General features: G+C 39.1%; 1 protein-coding gene across 3 annotated transcripts in view; it reads left to right on the top strand.

The window, feature by feature from the left end:
- The window catches only part of tnr (tenascin R (restrictin, janusin)), a 198,729-nt gene that overhangs the window by 107,709 nt on the left and 73,914 nt on the right, over nt 1-17,106 (top strand). For all 3 annotated transcript variants that reach the window (XM_005721309.1, XM_013912896.1, XM_013912893.1), the window contains exons 4-5: nt 13,982-14,105; nt 16,828-17,050. In XM_005721309.1, the coding sequence (XP_005721366.1) occupies nt 13,992-14,105; nt 16,828-17,050 (337 nt within the window). In that variant the 5' untranslated portion in view covers nt 13,982-13,991. The remainder of the gene's footprint in view (nt 1-13,981; nt 14,106-16,827; nt 17,051-17,106) is intronic.

Raw genomic sequence — 17,106 nt, 5'->3', positions numbered from 1 at the left:
AATCCAAAGTATTCAGAATACGTTACTGTCATTGAGTAACGTAACGGAATACGTTACAGAATACATTTTGGGGCATGTATTCTGTATTCTGTAATGGAATACATTTTAAAAGTAACCTTCCCAACACTGCATGTAAATTGCCTGGTGTTTATGTAGCACTTTTCTGCTCTTACTGAACACTGGGGAAGGAGAAATTAAATAAATTAAGATCATTACAGGTTTCATACCAAAGGAATGTCAATTTACCTACTGTTCCTTAACTGGAGCTTTTTTCCTTTTGTAACTGTACCCTTACTTTTGAGATTTTATTCTATTTCTGCTTTTGCTGTGTTAAGACCAGGCTGGTAAAACACTTCGAGCAGTCTGTCACTGTGACAGGCTCTCTGCTAATGAAGTGGACCCTTGTGTCTTCTCCTCACCAGGCTATTCCTGGAACTCAAAGCATCACAATCTGATGCCCAGGAAAAGAGATGTAGCTGAGATGACCCGTTCAATCTGACCTTACCTTCCTCTATACTGAAGGCAACTTCAATTTGACCTTGTGTAAGCTCGATCAATACTGGATGTCTTAACAGTTTGTCCCTACTGCAGAAAAAAACTGACATTTCCTTTATTATATGATTGTGATTGTGATACCTGACTCTTCTTCGCTGTGATTTATAGTCATAATAAATGCCAGACAAACCCTATAAGTGGCAGCTTAATAACGATAATGGTTTGCAAGCTTTGCTCTGTTTTTCTTTGTCTGTTTTATTTACATGAATTTATATCATTTCTAAATTGCAAAAGCACAAAAAATCAAAACAAAACACAAAGTTTGACTTGATCTCATCAGAAATGTCATTCAAAGAGTTTTCTGCAGTTCTGATGAAGAAAGCTTGACAGTTCTTAGTCTTCTGTCTAGACCGTGAAATGACCAAATCAGTACTGCCTCAGGATCTCAAGCCACGGTTATACTCACAAGGACTTAAAAGCTCAGATACAGCTGGGCTCGAGTCCAAGGTGTGGCTTAAGGGTAATGAATACAATTTCTTCATTGTACTGGTAGCCAGTAAAGGCAAGCAAGGTCCAGTTCTCAATAGGAGTAAGATTTCTGGCAATGCACCATAGAGATCGATGAGATTATTAACGAGGGGTAGGAATGAAGTCAATCCAGCAGCTTCTTTAAGCAATCCTTGGAGATTTATACCAGAAGATATTGAACAATGGCACTGATTTGTCAAGGGACTTGACAATCAAACGATTTATCTACATTTTATGTCTGTAACTCTTCAGATTGACCAGTAATAAAATGGCTTATCAGTCTTTCCTCTCAGTTGGTACCCGACTCAGTAATAAAAGTCAAGTCCAGTTATAGTTTGGTTAATAATTTATATTTGGAAGTCAAAGTCAGTACTGGACCAGGTTAGCCTTTACAGAGAAAAAATAAAGAGTGGTATCTATAGAAAATGGATGCAAGCACTATATGGTGCATATTTAAACAAAGGAAAAAAGCACAAAAATACTACCAGTGGTAATACTACCACTACAACTATTACTACTAATACTACTACTACTAATAATAATAATAAAAATAATAATACAAACAATCAGTTATGCAAGGTTCTTGGGGGCATCTCTTACCTAAATGGTTTACACCTAAATAATTGTTTCCAATAAATATAATACTATATAATTTTATAAACTCATAAATCTCAACTTCAGCAGGGGATCTTAATTTTATTTATTTTTTTAGTTGCTGACAGCATTTTTGATTCTATAGGTAGAAACCCCAAATTCCCTCCATAAAAGTGCTTCCTCTATGATGTTCGCTTGCCTTCTTAACCTTTGATGGTAACTCAGGATGCAAACCTAACCTGTTTCGGATCAGTTTAGGTTCCAGATTAGAGATCAGCAGATATGAAGCCACCACTTTCTGACCAGTCGACACTACCAAAATTCCTGGAGGATTTCTCCGACCGCTGTACCTGGATAGCAGGAGTGTATACATTTTTTCATAGCATCAAACGTCTTTGTGTTTCCTGGATGAGCATCAGTAAGAGATACAGACTTTTATTTAAGATTTTCCTTATTTTGTCCCGGTTTGCAACAATTTTGTTGTTGTATAAGCATTAATGCATAAATCAGGATAGCTATTTGAACTCATGGGCTTTATATTAGTCACACGTAAACTAAGGCTAGATTTAAATTCTGTCTTTGTATTTCTTTCTTTACTTCCTGTCAGACCATTAAACACCACTGAGACTACAGCTGAAAGACTGAATGGTAAAGCTGTCTTATGCAAATTTAAACATTAATTGAACAGAATACGATTATATACTGTATACTAATACTATATTATAACTCATCAGATTCTCTCTTGACTCCATGATAGAGTTGTGATATTCAATTGAAAGTATGCAAGTTTGCTAACACAGCTTTGCTTCCTGTCTTCAAATCAGCGACGCTTCAGTAATACAGTAGCTTTTTTCCAGTCTTATTGACTAAAATGTTTAAAGTGCGCACACGTTCATACAGTGTTTTAACACTAAGCTGCTACTACTACTGTAGTGCTTGTCTTTTATCTGTCGCAGCTATTTTATTATCATTCTGTAGTCGGTGTGTAACCTCTTCATATTTCTTTAATATTATCATTTACTCTTCTGCTGTAAAATCATCCACTCGGTTGCCGGCGAACTAATAAATGTGACTGCCAGTGCCAAGCCTTTTTATGTGAGTGTGTGTATACCAAGATCAGGAAATACTGGGTTAACACTTGGTTAACTGGTTTACTGTTAGGGTATGTGAATCCAGATAACAGAAAGATAACCTGAGTATGTCAATCTTGTTTTGCAGTGCAGGGCCTAGTTTTCTTTGTGCTGTTAGTATTGAATATATTTCTGTAGATTATATTGTAGTTTATTTATTTATTCACAGGCAGAATGCAAAACCTTTCAGAAAGAAATAGTAAAGCCTAAGGCCTGACATTTTTGGCCATTGTCCTGGGTTTTGATTTTATATTTGATGTGTTTCATTGGAGTTCCTGTTTGAGAGTTGTATATCCTTTGTGTTATGTTGATTCTGTTCTTTAGGTTTGTGTTCTTGGTTACCTTTGGGTAAATACTCCTGCCATTCCTTTGTTCATTGCTGTATCGTTAACATGACTGTGTTTTGGTGGTAGTGTATTTCCAGTGTTTTCTGATCTTGTGTCTAAAATGGATCAAAAGAGCAAAAGACTTTGTGTTTCTTTAGGACTAATCAGCAATACATGCTTTTTTCATCTGCCTCGAGAGTATCTGCTTGTGGTTTCGCTACTCTTCACACAGCTCATTGTGACAGGTGTAGCAGATTACATAGGTATTACCACAAAATATTACTAAACTAAACAAGAATGAAGCGTAAAATCACAGTGTCATTGATAAGCCTGCTTTAGCATGAAACATTCTCCATTTTAATGCCTTCACTACATTTAGAAACAGGTTTTTATTAAAGTATGACAATGCCTGCACAAATACAAGCAGATAGTCATAATAATGAAACATAATACTATTTCGGCGTTAAAGCAACCACTTATTGTGGCTCTCCGCCATTGAGCTATTTATTTAGTAATTGAATCCAATCCCTAGTGAGCGCCAGGAGCACTTCTTCCCTCGCTGTCATGGCATCGAGCAGACAGCTGCAACAGAAGAACGTGTCAATCCTTCTGATCCCTCGTAGCTGCTTTATCGTCTCAGCACAGCTTATGATATTGGATTGTTGCTGCGTTTTGTGTCGCGTTTCAACCCACCTTAAATCACAGGAGAGAGAGCGAGCGAGAAACAGATAGCACAGGTGGGAGGAGTATGACTTTTTTTCCCACCTATTTACTGTATATGAAAGGTACAGCAGAAAGTGTTTGTCATTTCTGTCCCCACAAGAAACAAAAGCCTTTCAAAGGGGAAGATGAAAGGAGAGAAATGGCTTACTAGAAAAGAAGGGAATTGGACAAGCAGACGATGACAGCTCATCAGGTGACAGGCTGGAGGTTTTTGAAGTTTTTTTTTTTGTCCATTTTTTTTGTTTTAGGTCATGCCTGAGTAAAAAGATAGTGAAAGGGAATTGAGTGAAAAGGGAGGGAAAGAGAGGCAGAGGAGTACAAATGCATGTCGGACTCAGGCAATGACAGGCTGTTTGATGTGTTTTGTGCAGGTCCCACATAGAAGAGTGATAAAATGTAAATGAGTGCTGCTTTCGAAAGAGAATATACACCTAGCATGCATAAAATACCCCTCAAAATACGGCATGGCAGCTTTTGGCTTGGTATATTTATGTTTTCTGCCCTTATGTATTTTCTTTTATTTAATAAATGATTATTTCTTTTCAAAAATGTGCAGTGGGCAGCCCTGAGATGGAAAATGAATTTGCTAAAAGCCATGTATTGTATCAGGGCAGAATAGAGGAGAAGTGGGTATTCGGCTGCAGCAGACAGTGAAAGAGAAAAAGAAGTCTTTTTCATTCTCCCGACTCACAGCTGACTGAACTCAAAAGGGCTTAAGCATTTTCCTTCACTCTAAATTTTTTAACTCTCCTCTCACACTTGTCCACCCGTCCATTCTGTCCATTTAGCTCAATCTGTCCCCCGTGCCCTCTTTCTGAATCTCTCTCGTGTTCTCTTGTCTCTATGCAGCATTTATTTATTTATTTTTTATCTGGTTTCTCCTCACCGACTCTGTGCTTGTGTTTTTCTTCCACTGTTTATCTGCCTGATTTTTTTCTTTTTTTTGTCATTATGAATGTTCTCTTTTTGTCTCTGTTTCAGGATTTATCTTTTGTTGCAGTTTGTCTCATTTTCTGTCAAACTGTGCAAATTTGTCTCATTTGTGAGACAAACTATTTTTCTACCAGCACTGAACAAGTGAGAGAAGACAATTCGACGTTTGAATATAAGCTAAACACAAAAGGAGTCTAGATGGGGTACATACACTCACGGCCAATTATCCAATCACATGGCAGCAACTCATTTGAGGCGAGTAGGCATGGTCAGAATGACCTGCTGGATTTAAATATGAGCAGCAGAACAGGGAAGAAAGCTCATTCCACTAATTTCCAACATAGCATGGTTCAAAGTCACTTAAACCATCACTAGGGTTTACAGAGAATGGATCCGAAAAAGAAAAATGTTGATGGAAGAGATCAGAGGAGATTGGTCAGATTACTTTGAGCTGATAGGAAGGCAACAGGAACTCAAATAACCACTCGTTATTCCCAAGGTATGCAGAAGAGTATCTCTGAATGGACCACATATCGATCCTGAAGCAGATAGACCACAGCAGCAGAAGACTACCCTGAGTCCTCTAGGAACTCAAACAATGTTGTCTGGTGTGTTAATTCTCATCTATCGACATTAGTTGAATTTAATCATTCAGGTGTACACTCTAAATTATGACAAAAGCTGGCAATAGTGGAACACGCCCATCCTTAATTCATGTAGCACACCTCACAGACTGGCACCTCAAATGCTAAATGTTCGTCTCGCACTTCTATGTCTTTTTTTCTGAGTAAAGTCTTGCTGGGATTTCTGCTTGGCCTATTGTTGTTGTACTGGCCATGTGTTTGACTGAAAGTTATTAATTAGCAGAAACAAATTAGTGAAAGACTGAAAGACACAGATTAAAGAAACTTCTTTCAGATGAACAACCACTGTGCAGCAGTTCTTTCTTCACTGCATGTTATCACAGTTCTTCCTGTGAACATTTGTTTACACGTTCCTTGATAAATGGATCACTGTGTGCAGTGTGGAGCACACAGTCATCAGTGGCCTGAGGTTGTATTATTTGCTGTAGAATTGAATCCATTTCTTGGTCCCATCTTTGCTCTGAAACAGCCCTGAAATGGGGGAAAGACTGGTTGCAGGAACAGCCAATGAACAGAGTCCAATGGTCCTGAAAGACAAGGCAATTTGGCCAGAGTGATGGGAATAATGAGAAAAGCATCGTGATGTTGCCTGAGTCCAATTTAGAAGGTAGGGAAGCAGGGAGACTGAGAGAGAGAGACACTGGGAGAAAGAAGCAGATGCGAGGATGGAGAAGGAATAAAGGAATGCGAGCGATGGGAGAGAGAGAAAATGAGCGATCACCCACGCAAGAAAGCATGGTATTGGTTTTATGTTCATGTTGAGGTGGCTGCACATTAACCTGTGCAAATGGAAGTTGTGGCTTTACTTCCATAGGGTTAGCCAGGAGGGGATAACAGGGGTTCTTCCAGAAAAAGAGAGTAAGAAATAAATGATGGCAGAGGAGAGAAATGTCAGTTTTTCCATCTCTACAGCATGTGGCTTTCAGTCTGAAAATCAGCATCTCCGGACGAATGGAATTACTTCACAGTGCGGAAGAAATGACTTTCAGGGATAAAGAAAATCCTCAGAGAAAGAGAGAAAATGAAATCCCTGTTAGTGAGATAAAAGAAGATGGTGAAAGTGACAACTGGAGATAATAAAAAACGAGAGAAGCAAAAAAGAGGAGATGGACCGGGATAGAGCAAAGGTGATTTTTCTGAATGAGGTGAATAAAATCATGAGGGGGAGAAAAGTCGGGGGGAAAAAAACGTTGTCGCCTTCATCCTCTCCTCACCGACTCCATGTTGTAATGTAGCGGTGTGTTACTGAAGAGCACCGGCAACATTTCAGCAGATGGATGTGTTGTGCCCCCTGATAGCAGTTCAGGCCTGAGTCTAGCATCCAGTCTGCTGCACCTTAAAGCAGAGGAGGGCTTGATCACAGTGTCTCTCTACGCCGATGTGTCTCTGTGTCTTATAAGCTAGGGAGGCCCCAGAGATCACCAGGGCTGGATTACAGAAGGCGATTGCTTCATAAACACTTTCACTGTCCTCCTCTGGACAGCTGTAAAGGGATAGTGACAGTCAACTGCTCCCAGGGCTGATTTATCTGTTCTCGTGAAGCCCCGGAGGCTTCCACAGACGAAGGAGACCACATGCACAGATTGAGACATACAGGGCAGACAGCAAACACTTATTCAGGAGGCAACAGCCTAAAAAGCCCCGTGGCCATGGAACGAGAGCGGCAGACACACACACACACACACACACACACACACACACGCACCCACACATGCAGAGTTAATGAAGCTCTCCAGTACGCATCCCTTCCATAATCCAACAGGGATGTTAATCTCCTGTGGGTCCCTAACTGCTAAAACACACAGATACACACACCTACACACACATTTTTTTTTTTCTGAGAGACTCTATGATCGTGAGGGGAGTGTGGGAAGTGAGGCATTCAGTGGCTGCTTCCCGTTTCATGGTGCAGCTGGCTGGATGAGAGAGGCTTGTTCAGCTGCGTGCTCCTTCTCTTCAACTTTCTTTTTCATATCTCTTGAACCGTCTTCTGTTGGTTCTCATGTTTTGTTTTATTTCATTATTACATCCCTGTAATCATTTTACTTTCACTCCTGTCTGTAATTACATCTTGTTATTTTTGTAGCATGCTATTTCTTTCTGTGCACACTCTCCCCCCCCTTTTCCCTTGTGTTCCTATAGTTTCTAATACTTCATCTTCTTCAAATCTTTCACTTTTCCCCCTAAAATAATAACTGGTATAAATTATGAAAAAAGTGGGTTCATGCAGAACCTTACAAGGCGCTCAAGTGTAAATGCAGGTGGTGCAACATGTTTTAAGAGAAAACCCACGGGAGCGAGAACGCCACGAGTCGTTGTAAATTTTGCTATCCGCTCAGTAAAGAGCTGCAAGCACAACACTCGCACAATTCATGGCTCGGTTCACTCATCCGCGGTGAGGGAATCATAATGGATGAGGCAGGGAGTAGCGCTTACAGCGGCTGTTGATACTGTTGCGCTAATAACAACCTGTTGTGCTTTTTGTTGCTCACATAGAAAGACAGGTGTTCACACCTCCAGTGTAAACTAAGAATAAGCTGTACAGCACTGCAGGACTCTGTGTGAGTCTGTTGACATCAAAGTTCAATATTAAGCACAATATGTTTTTAAAAAAAATATCTGCAGTTTGAATGACCAAACAACAGCAATAATAATCCTTGGGAAAAGTACAGCCGAGTGTTTGCAACTACCTACTGCAACTACCCAAATATAGCAACAGCTCATTCTTAAGCTACTGTACTGGCTTGGGCGATGTGTTGTTTCACTATCATTTGTACAAAACTGTTTATTTGAAATCCATGTGTAATAAATGGATATGAATCTGTGGGTCGAAATAGTCATCAGAAAAATATGTTTTCTATTCCTGTTAACAAAAGTAATATTTGCTATGAAAAACTAGACTGTCTTTCAGTTCTAAGTTTTTACATGTCAGGGCATGATAAAGAACTTCAGATGAACAATAAGATGCGACATATAACAATATATCATTATTATTAACAGAAACTAAAGAGAAGTCAAGAGTTAGCATGTAAAAAAAAACTAGGCACAGCCCAGCTTCTATGAGAACCAAGGAAAAATGTTTTGTTCAGTTCAACTTTTTTTGTGATTTCCTTCCTGTTTGGAGTCAGAAAAGAGTATATATTCTGTATATTGAAATACAGGTGAATGGATAAAAAGCAAAAAAAAAAAAAAAAGCTGCCTCATAGATGAAAGAAAGTCCCAGCTTTCTTAGTCAGATAAAAACTTTTCTGACACATTACACTGTGTGAGAGTCACGACACAGTCACATCAGGATCTAGTTCAAAAAACAAAACAAAGGGTCTTCTTTCTCCTACCGTCAGTGGCTATGCTATTACACAAACATGCTTGTTAACTTGGTCTGCAAGCTCCTCTAAAGGATGAATAATATAACGGCACCTGAATATATTATACGTTCAGTGTGGCTGGGTCAACAGGTTCAATTAATGCTTGAATAAGAGCCAAAATCAGCAAGAGGTGTGATCTAAGCAGAGCCATTGGAATAAATGCCAGTGAACATCATGTGGTGCAGCAGTTTTTCTTTTTAAAAAATAAAAAGTACTGAGAGAGGTCTAAGGAAAACAGCAAGGAGAGACACAGAAAAGCAAAATAAAGCTCCCTTATACATCTCAGGATGGTTCAGTTTCCATTGTCTGCTCTGTCGCATGTGGCAAAACCAGAAAAAAAGAGAAATATCCTCATACAGAAACATAATGTATGTTCAGATTTGAAAGGATCACCTTTAAAACCTGGGGAATACACAAAAGAGGTTAAGTAAGCTTTTAAGTAAGAATGTGATCAGAAGCATGAGCATTACCTAATCAAGGCACCAAGCAGCATTGACACCCTTACACTGTGATTGAGTGACTTGCTGTCTTCAAACACAAATTGCAGTAGCCCCAACGGAAAACACTGCAGTAAACTTCCTTACTGTAGTCGAAACTTATGAGTGATGAGTTACAAAAATAGGTTTAGTTAATTAACCATGCCTCAGTGGTTCGTAATGAAAACAGTTCTGTATATTGTAAATATTGTAGAAACTTGTGTGACAAATCGAGTTCTATAGCACAGATTGTAAACGTTTGAGCTAATATCAGAGAAAGAGAGAGAGATCCTTTGTTAGCTCACTTGAGAGTATGTGGATATTCTCTGATTTTACTTTGGCTTCTCCGAGTCTGTTGGAGCAGCTGGTGATCTTCCCAGGACATCTTATTAGATCCAAAATGCTATTTTTAGTGAAAAGGGTAGAGGTTGGGTTCAGAAGATGAAGACTTCTACTGACAAGGCCAAGTTTTGTATCACTTTGTGGAAATCTGGCTAGAGGTGCTAAATTGATTATCACATCACTCAAGCGAACATTAAGCCTGCAATATTTTCTGCACTGCCTATTCAGCCAGGGTAGCAACTTGGATATGCTGGAGCCTGTTGAAGATGATATTGGATAAGAGGCTAAGAACAGGCATTCACATTTCCATATATCTATCCATCCATCCATCCAGTAGGTATTGGGGTGGGGGGTAGGGTCGGGGGTGGGGGGGTATGTATCGTTAGTATTGCAATTTTTTGCATGGCAATATTGTATTGATACAGGATCATCAACTATAAGGGCTCATCACATCTAGTAGAAGGCAATCTTTCTGCAACTAGTTGCACTCTGACTTGGACTGACTGCGGCCACTCTCAAAGAGATTTTCGAAGGTTGGTAAATGATCGCTGCCTAGTTTATAAATGCTGAATGAGTCTTTATCAATGAGTGTAACTCCAGGGGATTTGACTCGATTGACTGTAACTATTTACCAGTGTTAATTGCTGTATTACCAGAAACAGCTTGTCCCTGATTCAAACATAGGCTGGTAACAAACAGTGTCAAATGACAACATTTATGGCAGGTTTTAGTGGCAGTGATGGTTGCTTTACACAACTCAAAAAAAGAAAAACAACTGAAGTGTAACACTAACAAATATAATTTTAAGGATATAATTAGCAGTTGGAAAAAAATTGTAGTATATATTGTTACAGTACTCAGCATATCACAAAATGTTAAAAATGGTAGATTCCCACAGCTACCATCCGTCCATTTTCATTTTAACACTTCATCACAGGGCTAACACAGAGAGACAGACAACCACACACTCTCACATCTGTACTGTTGGCCAATTTAGAATCAGCATTTAAATTAACAATCCTGTCTTTGGTCTGTGGGAGGAAACCAAAGCAAATGGGGAAGTATCATGCTGGCTCATGGACAACATACAGATTGCACCTGTAAGGCCCCAACACCTTCTTGCTGTGAGGTGAAAGTGTTATGCACTGCTCCAACTGTACCACCCACTGGCAGCCATTTATCATGCAAATACAAATAGATGCTATACATAGCACATGTTACAGTTTCAATCAAATGCTAAAACATCACAAGCAGGAGCTGTGCGGTGGAATGCAGTCAAAAGACTGACGTATTTAATGTCAAAAAATGCAAAGAATATTTCAGTATTGCATTGCTTGAGTAAAATACTTAATATGTTTTTTGAAGGTGGGATATTTTGTCATGTACTGCTGGTAACAGCTGGTCTGGAGACTGTGAGATACACTTAACTCTGTATAATAATTTAATGATTCCGCTTTACAGTATTCATTAATCCTTTGTAAACATCATCTACATCATCTACATATTGATATGTGTCATAGTTTGATTATTATGTCTTAAAACCAAGATACAGTTTTGCCATTTACCAGCTCCAGCTTCAATATCTACTAAATATGATTAAAGGACTGTTTCTAAATAATGGGATAAGTATCTCAGTGTAATTACACTATGCATTTTTAGATTCAGTTCTCTTTTTATGTTGACTCGGTTGCTCATAAACCCCATTGTGGATGAAAGGGAGAGATATTGTCAAGGATTCAAACATTCACCTCAGAGAGAAGTTTAATCTAACAGAGATGAAAAAAGTTAGAAAGACGAGATCAAAGCAACTTTTTTTTAACATCAAACTCATAAGCTTGCTGCCTTTTGTGATTCATTTTATAGCGCTAGATATTTTGTAGCGGCCTCCTTTGTGTAGGCTGATTTTACCTTTTCCTTTGTGACATTGCATAAAGTGCCCTGATGGTTTTTATTATAATTGGAACAGGCAGTTTCATTTCAGCCTCGCAGGGGGTGAACTCACCCAATTTCACTGAAGAAAATCACCAGGTAATACATGATGTGACAGCATTGTTTCAGAGCTTCCTCAAAGCCATAAAATTTATATTCTCCTAGATGAACGAAATAGTTAGCGGTAAGGAAATGGCTTTGATCTTACATGCACATGCGCTCATATTTTCCTGTGAAGCTGAAGAAATATTTTTTAAACTTCTACATTAGGCTTCTATTACACAGAAGAATTAAAAACACTTTATATTTGACATAAAGTGTGTTTTTATGAAAATATACACATTTGTCAAACATTTTTTGGAGTACTATTGCATACGGGGGCTGTCTGTGAGTGCATTGTGGATTTGAAAGCATGTGTATCATTGCTGGGTGGCTTTGTGTTTGCTTCTCTAAGTGCATATGTTCTCTCTCCTGGAAAAAAGTGAGTAAATTAAGCCTGTTTTACTGCCTAAAGCATGTCGATTCTCTTCAGTGTGAATGAGTGGGTCTGTATTTAATTGAGCTTCCGTGAAAAACCTTGTCTGTGCGGTAATGCTCGTGGGCATCAGCTTGCACCATGACCCTGGAACAGAAGTATACTCTTGTGACTTTGAACCTCTTTCAAAGTTTTATTACTGCCAGCGTAAATATATATATATGGGTTTGCTATTTGCCTTGAAGGATGAAACTCTGAATGCACACCCCAGACCTCTACCTTATTTGTTTATAGTAAGAGAAATGAAAATTTTTGTGATACTTCTGTGTCATTGTCCTTCTGTGTCATTGAACAGTCTGATATGTTGACACAAGTCATGCTGTTTATATTATAACATCGTGGTAAAGGTTGATCACGAGAGCTGCTTCCTGTCTTCCCTTTCTTAGGAACTGAATGAAATCCCTACATATGTAATGCCATTTGTCATTTTTTAAGAATGTGTCCGCCGTCCACTGAAGCTCGCCAATGGCATCCATCTTTGGCTAATGGCTGTGAACAAGACAGTTCCAGTTGGCTTTGTTCATCTCACTTTGTCATCATCTTCATGCTCATCGTTTCTGTGCTGAATTCACCAGTTAAATGGCTCCAGTCTTGTCGAGCAGTAGCTCCATGCTTGAAGGGAGGTTTCAAAGTACAAAAAAGTTCCATCTCTTCACCATAAAGTGAAGAGCGCTGGTTGGAAGTCAATTTCTGCAAGGCCAAAGTCATTTTTAAAAGTGCTAGAAGCACAGTGTGGAGCGAGGCGTGCTGGAAATGGTAACATATGACCAACCATTCTCCTCCTATGGAACCGTTTTGATAAACTGTGTGTGCTGTCGTGCTTTGTGTGAGTGTAGATCTTCACCACACATATAGAAAATCCCTTGCACATCTACTCAGGGTTTTTTGTCTCTGTCACAAAATGAAGGATGTGCTCAGGTAGATATGTGACTGTGTGACTAATCTTCAGTATAGAAGCAAATAGTCCGAGACACTGCGTATGCATTAATTCCAGAAAAAAAATCATTTTCTCTGAATGAGACAACTTTAAAGATGCTTGGCTCAAACGCACTGGGGGTCTCTCTGTTTTTCATTTATGTGCAAATACACTCATGTTTCAACATTTCCACCCTAAATGATCAAAAAAAAGAAGAAAAAAAGGCCTGAGCCAGTTAGGTGCGATAAGAACATTTCCATCTGTCTCTCACAAAAGGAGCCAGCTGAGAGCAATAGCCTGCTTCACCAACATGAGATTGTATTGTTGTGATAAAAGGTTTTTTGAATGCAGACAACACAGACTCGTTTTTAACTCCTTCCTTTCGCCCCCACTAACCACATATGTCTATTAAAACTTAGGGGTAATGTGCGAATATCTACGGTCGAGCATAAAATGAAAATGTGCTATTATTGTGACAAAACTAGCAGCTTTAAAATTGTCTAATTATTGTGACTAAACTAGCAGCTTTAAAATTAAACTTCAGTCCTGTCATGTCCCTGCTGATATCTGACAGTTTGCTTCGAGCATCTGCATCAGCTGTGCGGCTTTTATTCCAGTAGTTTCCCGTTCTCCCTCTTCTGCTCAACGGAGAGGGGATTACAGCAGCATCACTCAGACCGTGTCTCTGCTGAAATCCATCTATCAACCCTCTCCCTGAGCAATATTTCTGTATTGCTCCCAAGTGGGAAGATCAAATATTTGGTATTGCACAGTGAAATCCATTCAAAGGTTCTTAGCTCACTCCTTAATCCCCGGAAGAGTTTCTTTTTCTCTATAAAGCCAATTATTTCACATCAGATCAAAGGCATTTATTTATCATTTACAGCGGATAATCTGAAGGTACTACAACTACCCATTCGCTCACGTATCAGACAGAGAGATGCACAGACACAGGAGTAATTCCATACTTTTCTTTTCCTGAAACCTAATTTTTAATGATTCCCTGCTTCACTTCTTTCTCTTCTACTTCTTTGCTCCTTCGCAGTTTCCAGTGGATGGTACTGTTCACTCGGGCTGTCTCCGGCATGCCGATGGCACGACAGCATCACCAGGCCAGTGTGCCCACAACAAGCTGGATCCTGGTTTTGGCTCTGTTTCTCACTCTACAGGTGAATTAAAAAAATTTTTCCTGTTGGTTTCTTTATTTGTTCTGTTTTCTGTTTTTTTCTTTTCTTTTAATGAGTAGCACTGTTTTTTCACATTCATTGTTTATTTCCACTGAACTATTATTGGCAGTAATGTTAATCACTTGATTCTGGGCACAAATCCACTGAAATCCTGCCCTGGCCAGTTTGACTATCGAGAAGAAATAATGAGTTCGACTGCTTGTATTTCAGTTTGTTCCAGTTTCTTCTAGAAAGTAGACTGTTTCAGTTATTAAACTCAAAGTTTCACAGTTGACTGTCTTAGTTAATGTTGTGTTTGTCGAGCTTTCTGCTCCTGCGTTACACTTGTGCAGTTTTCTGTAATAAACAACAAAAAGAGGTTGAAATTCTCAGTGAAAGAGGTAGAAAGAGTGCGACAAAAGCAAGCTCCTCTTTTTCTTTTTTCCTTGACAGTGACAGCTGTCCCTGACATCTGCAGCTAGCTACCTAATTAAGCTAATGTTCTCTCCACCAGTTAGTAACTGACATCTTTTTTCCTTTCTCAGATTTCTTTTTAAAGAAAATGCTTTTTTGTATTTATTTGAGAGCTACAAACACAATACAGTGTTCAAGGATGAGGCTAAACCTGTATGGTCAAGTAAAAAGTAGGCATACTCGACAACATTTGACAACCTCCCCTGTACTCTCAATGAGTTTTCACAGTTCACTATATGTCAAAAAAGATATGGTTTGACAACCATTAGAACAGATTGCTGGTTTTTCGAAGGGTAGCCCTAATAAGCTGTATAGGCAGAGATCATATTCACTAACTTAGAACAGAATAGAATAAAATAGAATTATGGGACAGGTATCGAAGGGGAAAAAACTTAAGACATGTTGCTATCATTCTTCAGTAAAGATGTAAGACATGTTCCAGTAATAGCTGTTTGATTTGTATTACCAAGATATGTTTTGTCAAACAGTTTGCTTTCTTTTAATTCTGTCCACTTGTTAAGTTTGACATCATTAGCTATGTCTGGGTACAAACCCTCCTTCAGTTCAGTAATAACCGAGATACAGAGGCACTGGGAAAGTGGTCCAAATTCTTTCAACTTCAATAAAATCATCAGTGTGGCTGTTCTGCCAGGTGTAACAATAAATTTTAACAGCATCGATGAAAAAGAGGATTTAGGAGTTTTAGTTAGCAGGACGTTAGCTTGCTAGTTTCAGTACAAAGATAATACACCATGTTCTGACCGTTGGTGTTCCTAAAAAGCTAAAATGTACAGCTCTTCTACAAGTTTGGATGTAAACAAAGACAAAAGACTAAATAGCAGGGTTAGTGGTTGGGCAAGTTTACATATAATGATACCTAGTGGCTAGCTGCAGAGCTATCATTAGGCTAATATAAACACTATAGCGCAGGGAACATATAACATTTTACCTCAATAAAATTTAATGCTTAGGGTTTCTGATGGGCAGAGACACGATCATGTGGGAAACTTCAGCCAAGAGAGCATCTGAGATTATCAGTCCATAACATGGGAATTGAAATATTAGACTGAGAGTGATTTTTTTTTTAAATGTTTTAAAAAATTTGATGTGAGCTTTTAGAATGTAGCTTAAAGGTGTGCTGCACATGGACAGGGATAATAAAAAGGAAGGTCACTAATTATTTTGAGGGGATCTGTTTCATTAAATAAGACAAGACACTAAGCAGCACAGCACAATAAAAAGAAGACAGCCTCAGTCAACGTATAGCTGACTTGGACTGGGGCTGATGTGCCACCACTTAACAAGCAGATAGATGTATACACTTTTCTGAGAAGTGTCTATGCTTTTGGCAAATGCACTCTGTGACTCTTAAATAATGGTCAAGTTGAAATAAACTATAGATAGAAAAGTAATCACCAAAAACTTACTAACATGTAGTCTGTATATAACCAGTTATTGTGGGCCAATATTACTGGCCACTATTAGCTATTTGCCAATATGTTACAACGTGTTGCTGTTGCAGTTAGGCCACCAGAGGACACTTTGCAACCTGCCTGTTGGCAAATCGCCACAACTACCAGCTGATAACAGATGTTAGTGAAATCCTAAAAATCCTATATTATCAAGCTATAGCTAATAGCATGATAGTGTGATAGCACTGACAAAAATATTAGTTTATTGATTAATTTGCTACAGCAGAATATATACAGGTGCACAGCTACTGTGCCATGTGGAAACATTTTGAGAAATATATGCTACATACTGTACCATTTGCTGTGCTACTGAGGGAATGAGTTTAACAAACAGTTAATTGTGTAGATAGGTGCAGTTACTCTATACTAAGAGCTCATCCAGTAGAGTTCAAATGTACCTGCTTCAGGCTGTATTTTTTTTCTTATCATTCCCTTTCTGCTTCAAATATTACTTCTTTATTAAATGTCAGTAATTCTCCAAATTCTCTACCTCACACGCCGGGAGTGCAAGCTGAAAACACTAAACTGTCACCACAGAATTTTGAAAATGACCCAATTTTTTCATGTGAAAATTGTTTTGTCAGTGTTGCAGCCAGTGAGAAAATCTTTCATATACTGTATATTAGTGTCATCTTGTTTTGTGTCCCCTGGGTTCCTCTGAGTTTTCACTCTATCATTTTGTAAACAGAAGGTATCAGAAAAAAACAATTGGAAGCCTCTGAGTACAAACCACGTGTCCTGGTTTTTATTTTTTTGTTTCATTTTGTGTCTCACTCCAGGGTGCCGCTCATGCTGCTCCATCAGGAAACAACAGGCTGGTTCGTACCACCAGAGTGAGGAGGCAGACCCCAGGGGGGGATCTGCCCCCCTCCGACTCCTCAGCCAACCAGACCCTGCGGGAGCAACCTTTGGTCTTTAACCATGTCTATAACATTAACGTACCCTTGGAGTCTCTATGCTCTGTTGACTTGGACACCTCTGCACCATCAGGCCCAGGGGATGGTGAGGATCGATTCCTGGTCCTGCGCGTGCGCGCGCACACACACACACACACACAC

Source organism: Pundamilia nyererei, unplaced genomic scaffold (genome assembly GCF_000239375.1).
Source record: "Pundamilia nyererei isolate P.nyererei 1_Seehausen unplaced genomic scaffold, PunNye1.0 scaffold00004, whole genome shotgun sequence".
NCBI lineage: Eukaryota > Metazoa > Chordata > Actinopteri > Cichliformes > Cichlidae > Pundamilia > Pundamilia nyererei.
The sequence above is the reverse complement of the archived record's forward strand: the minus strand, read 5'-3'. Positions and strand labels throughout refer to the sequence as shown.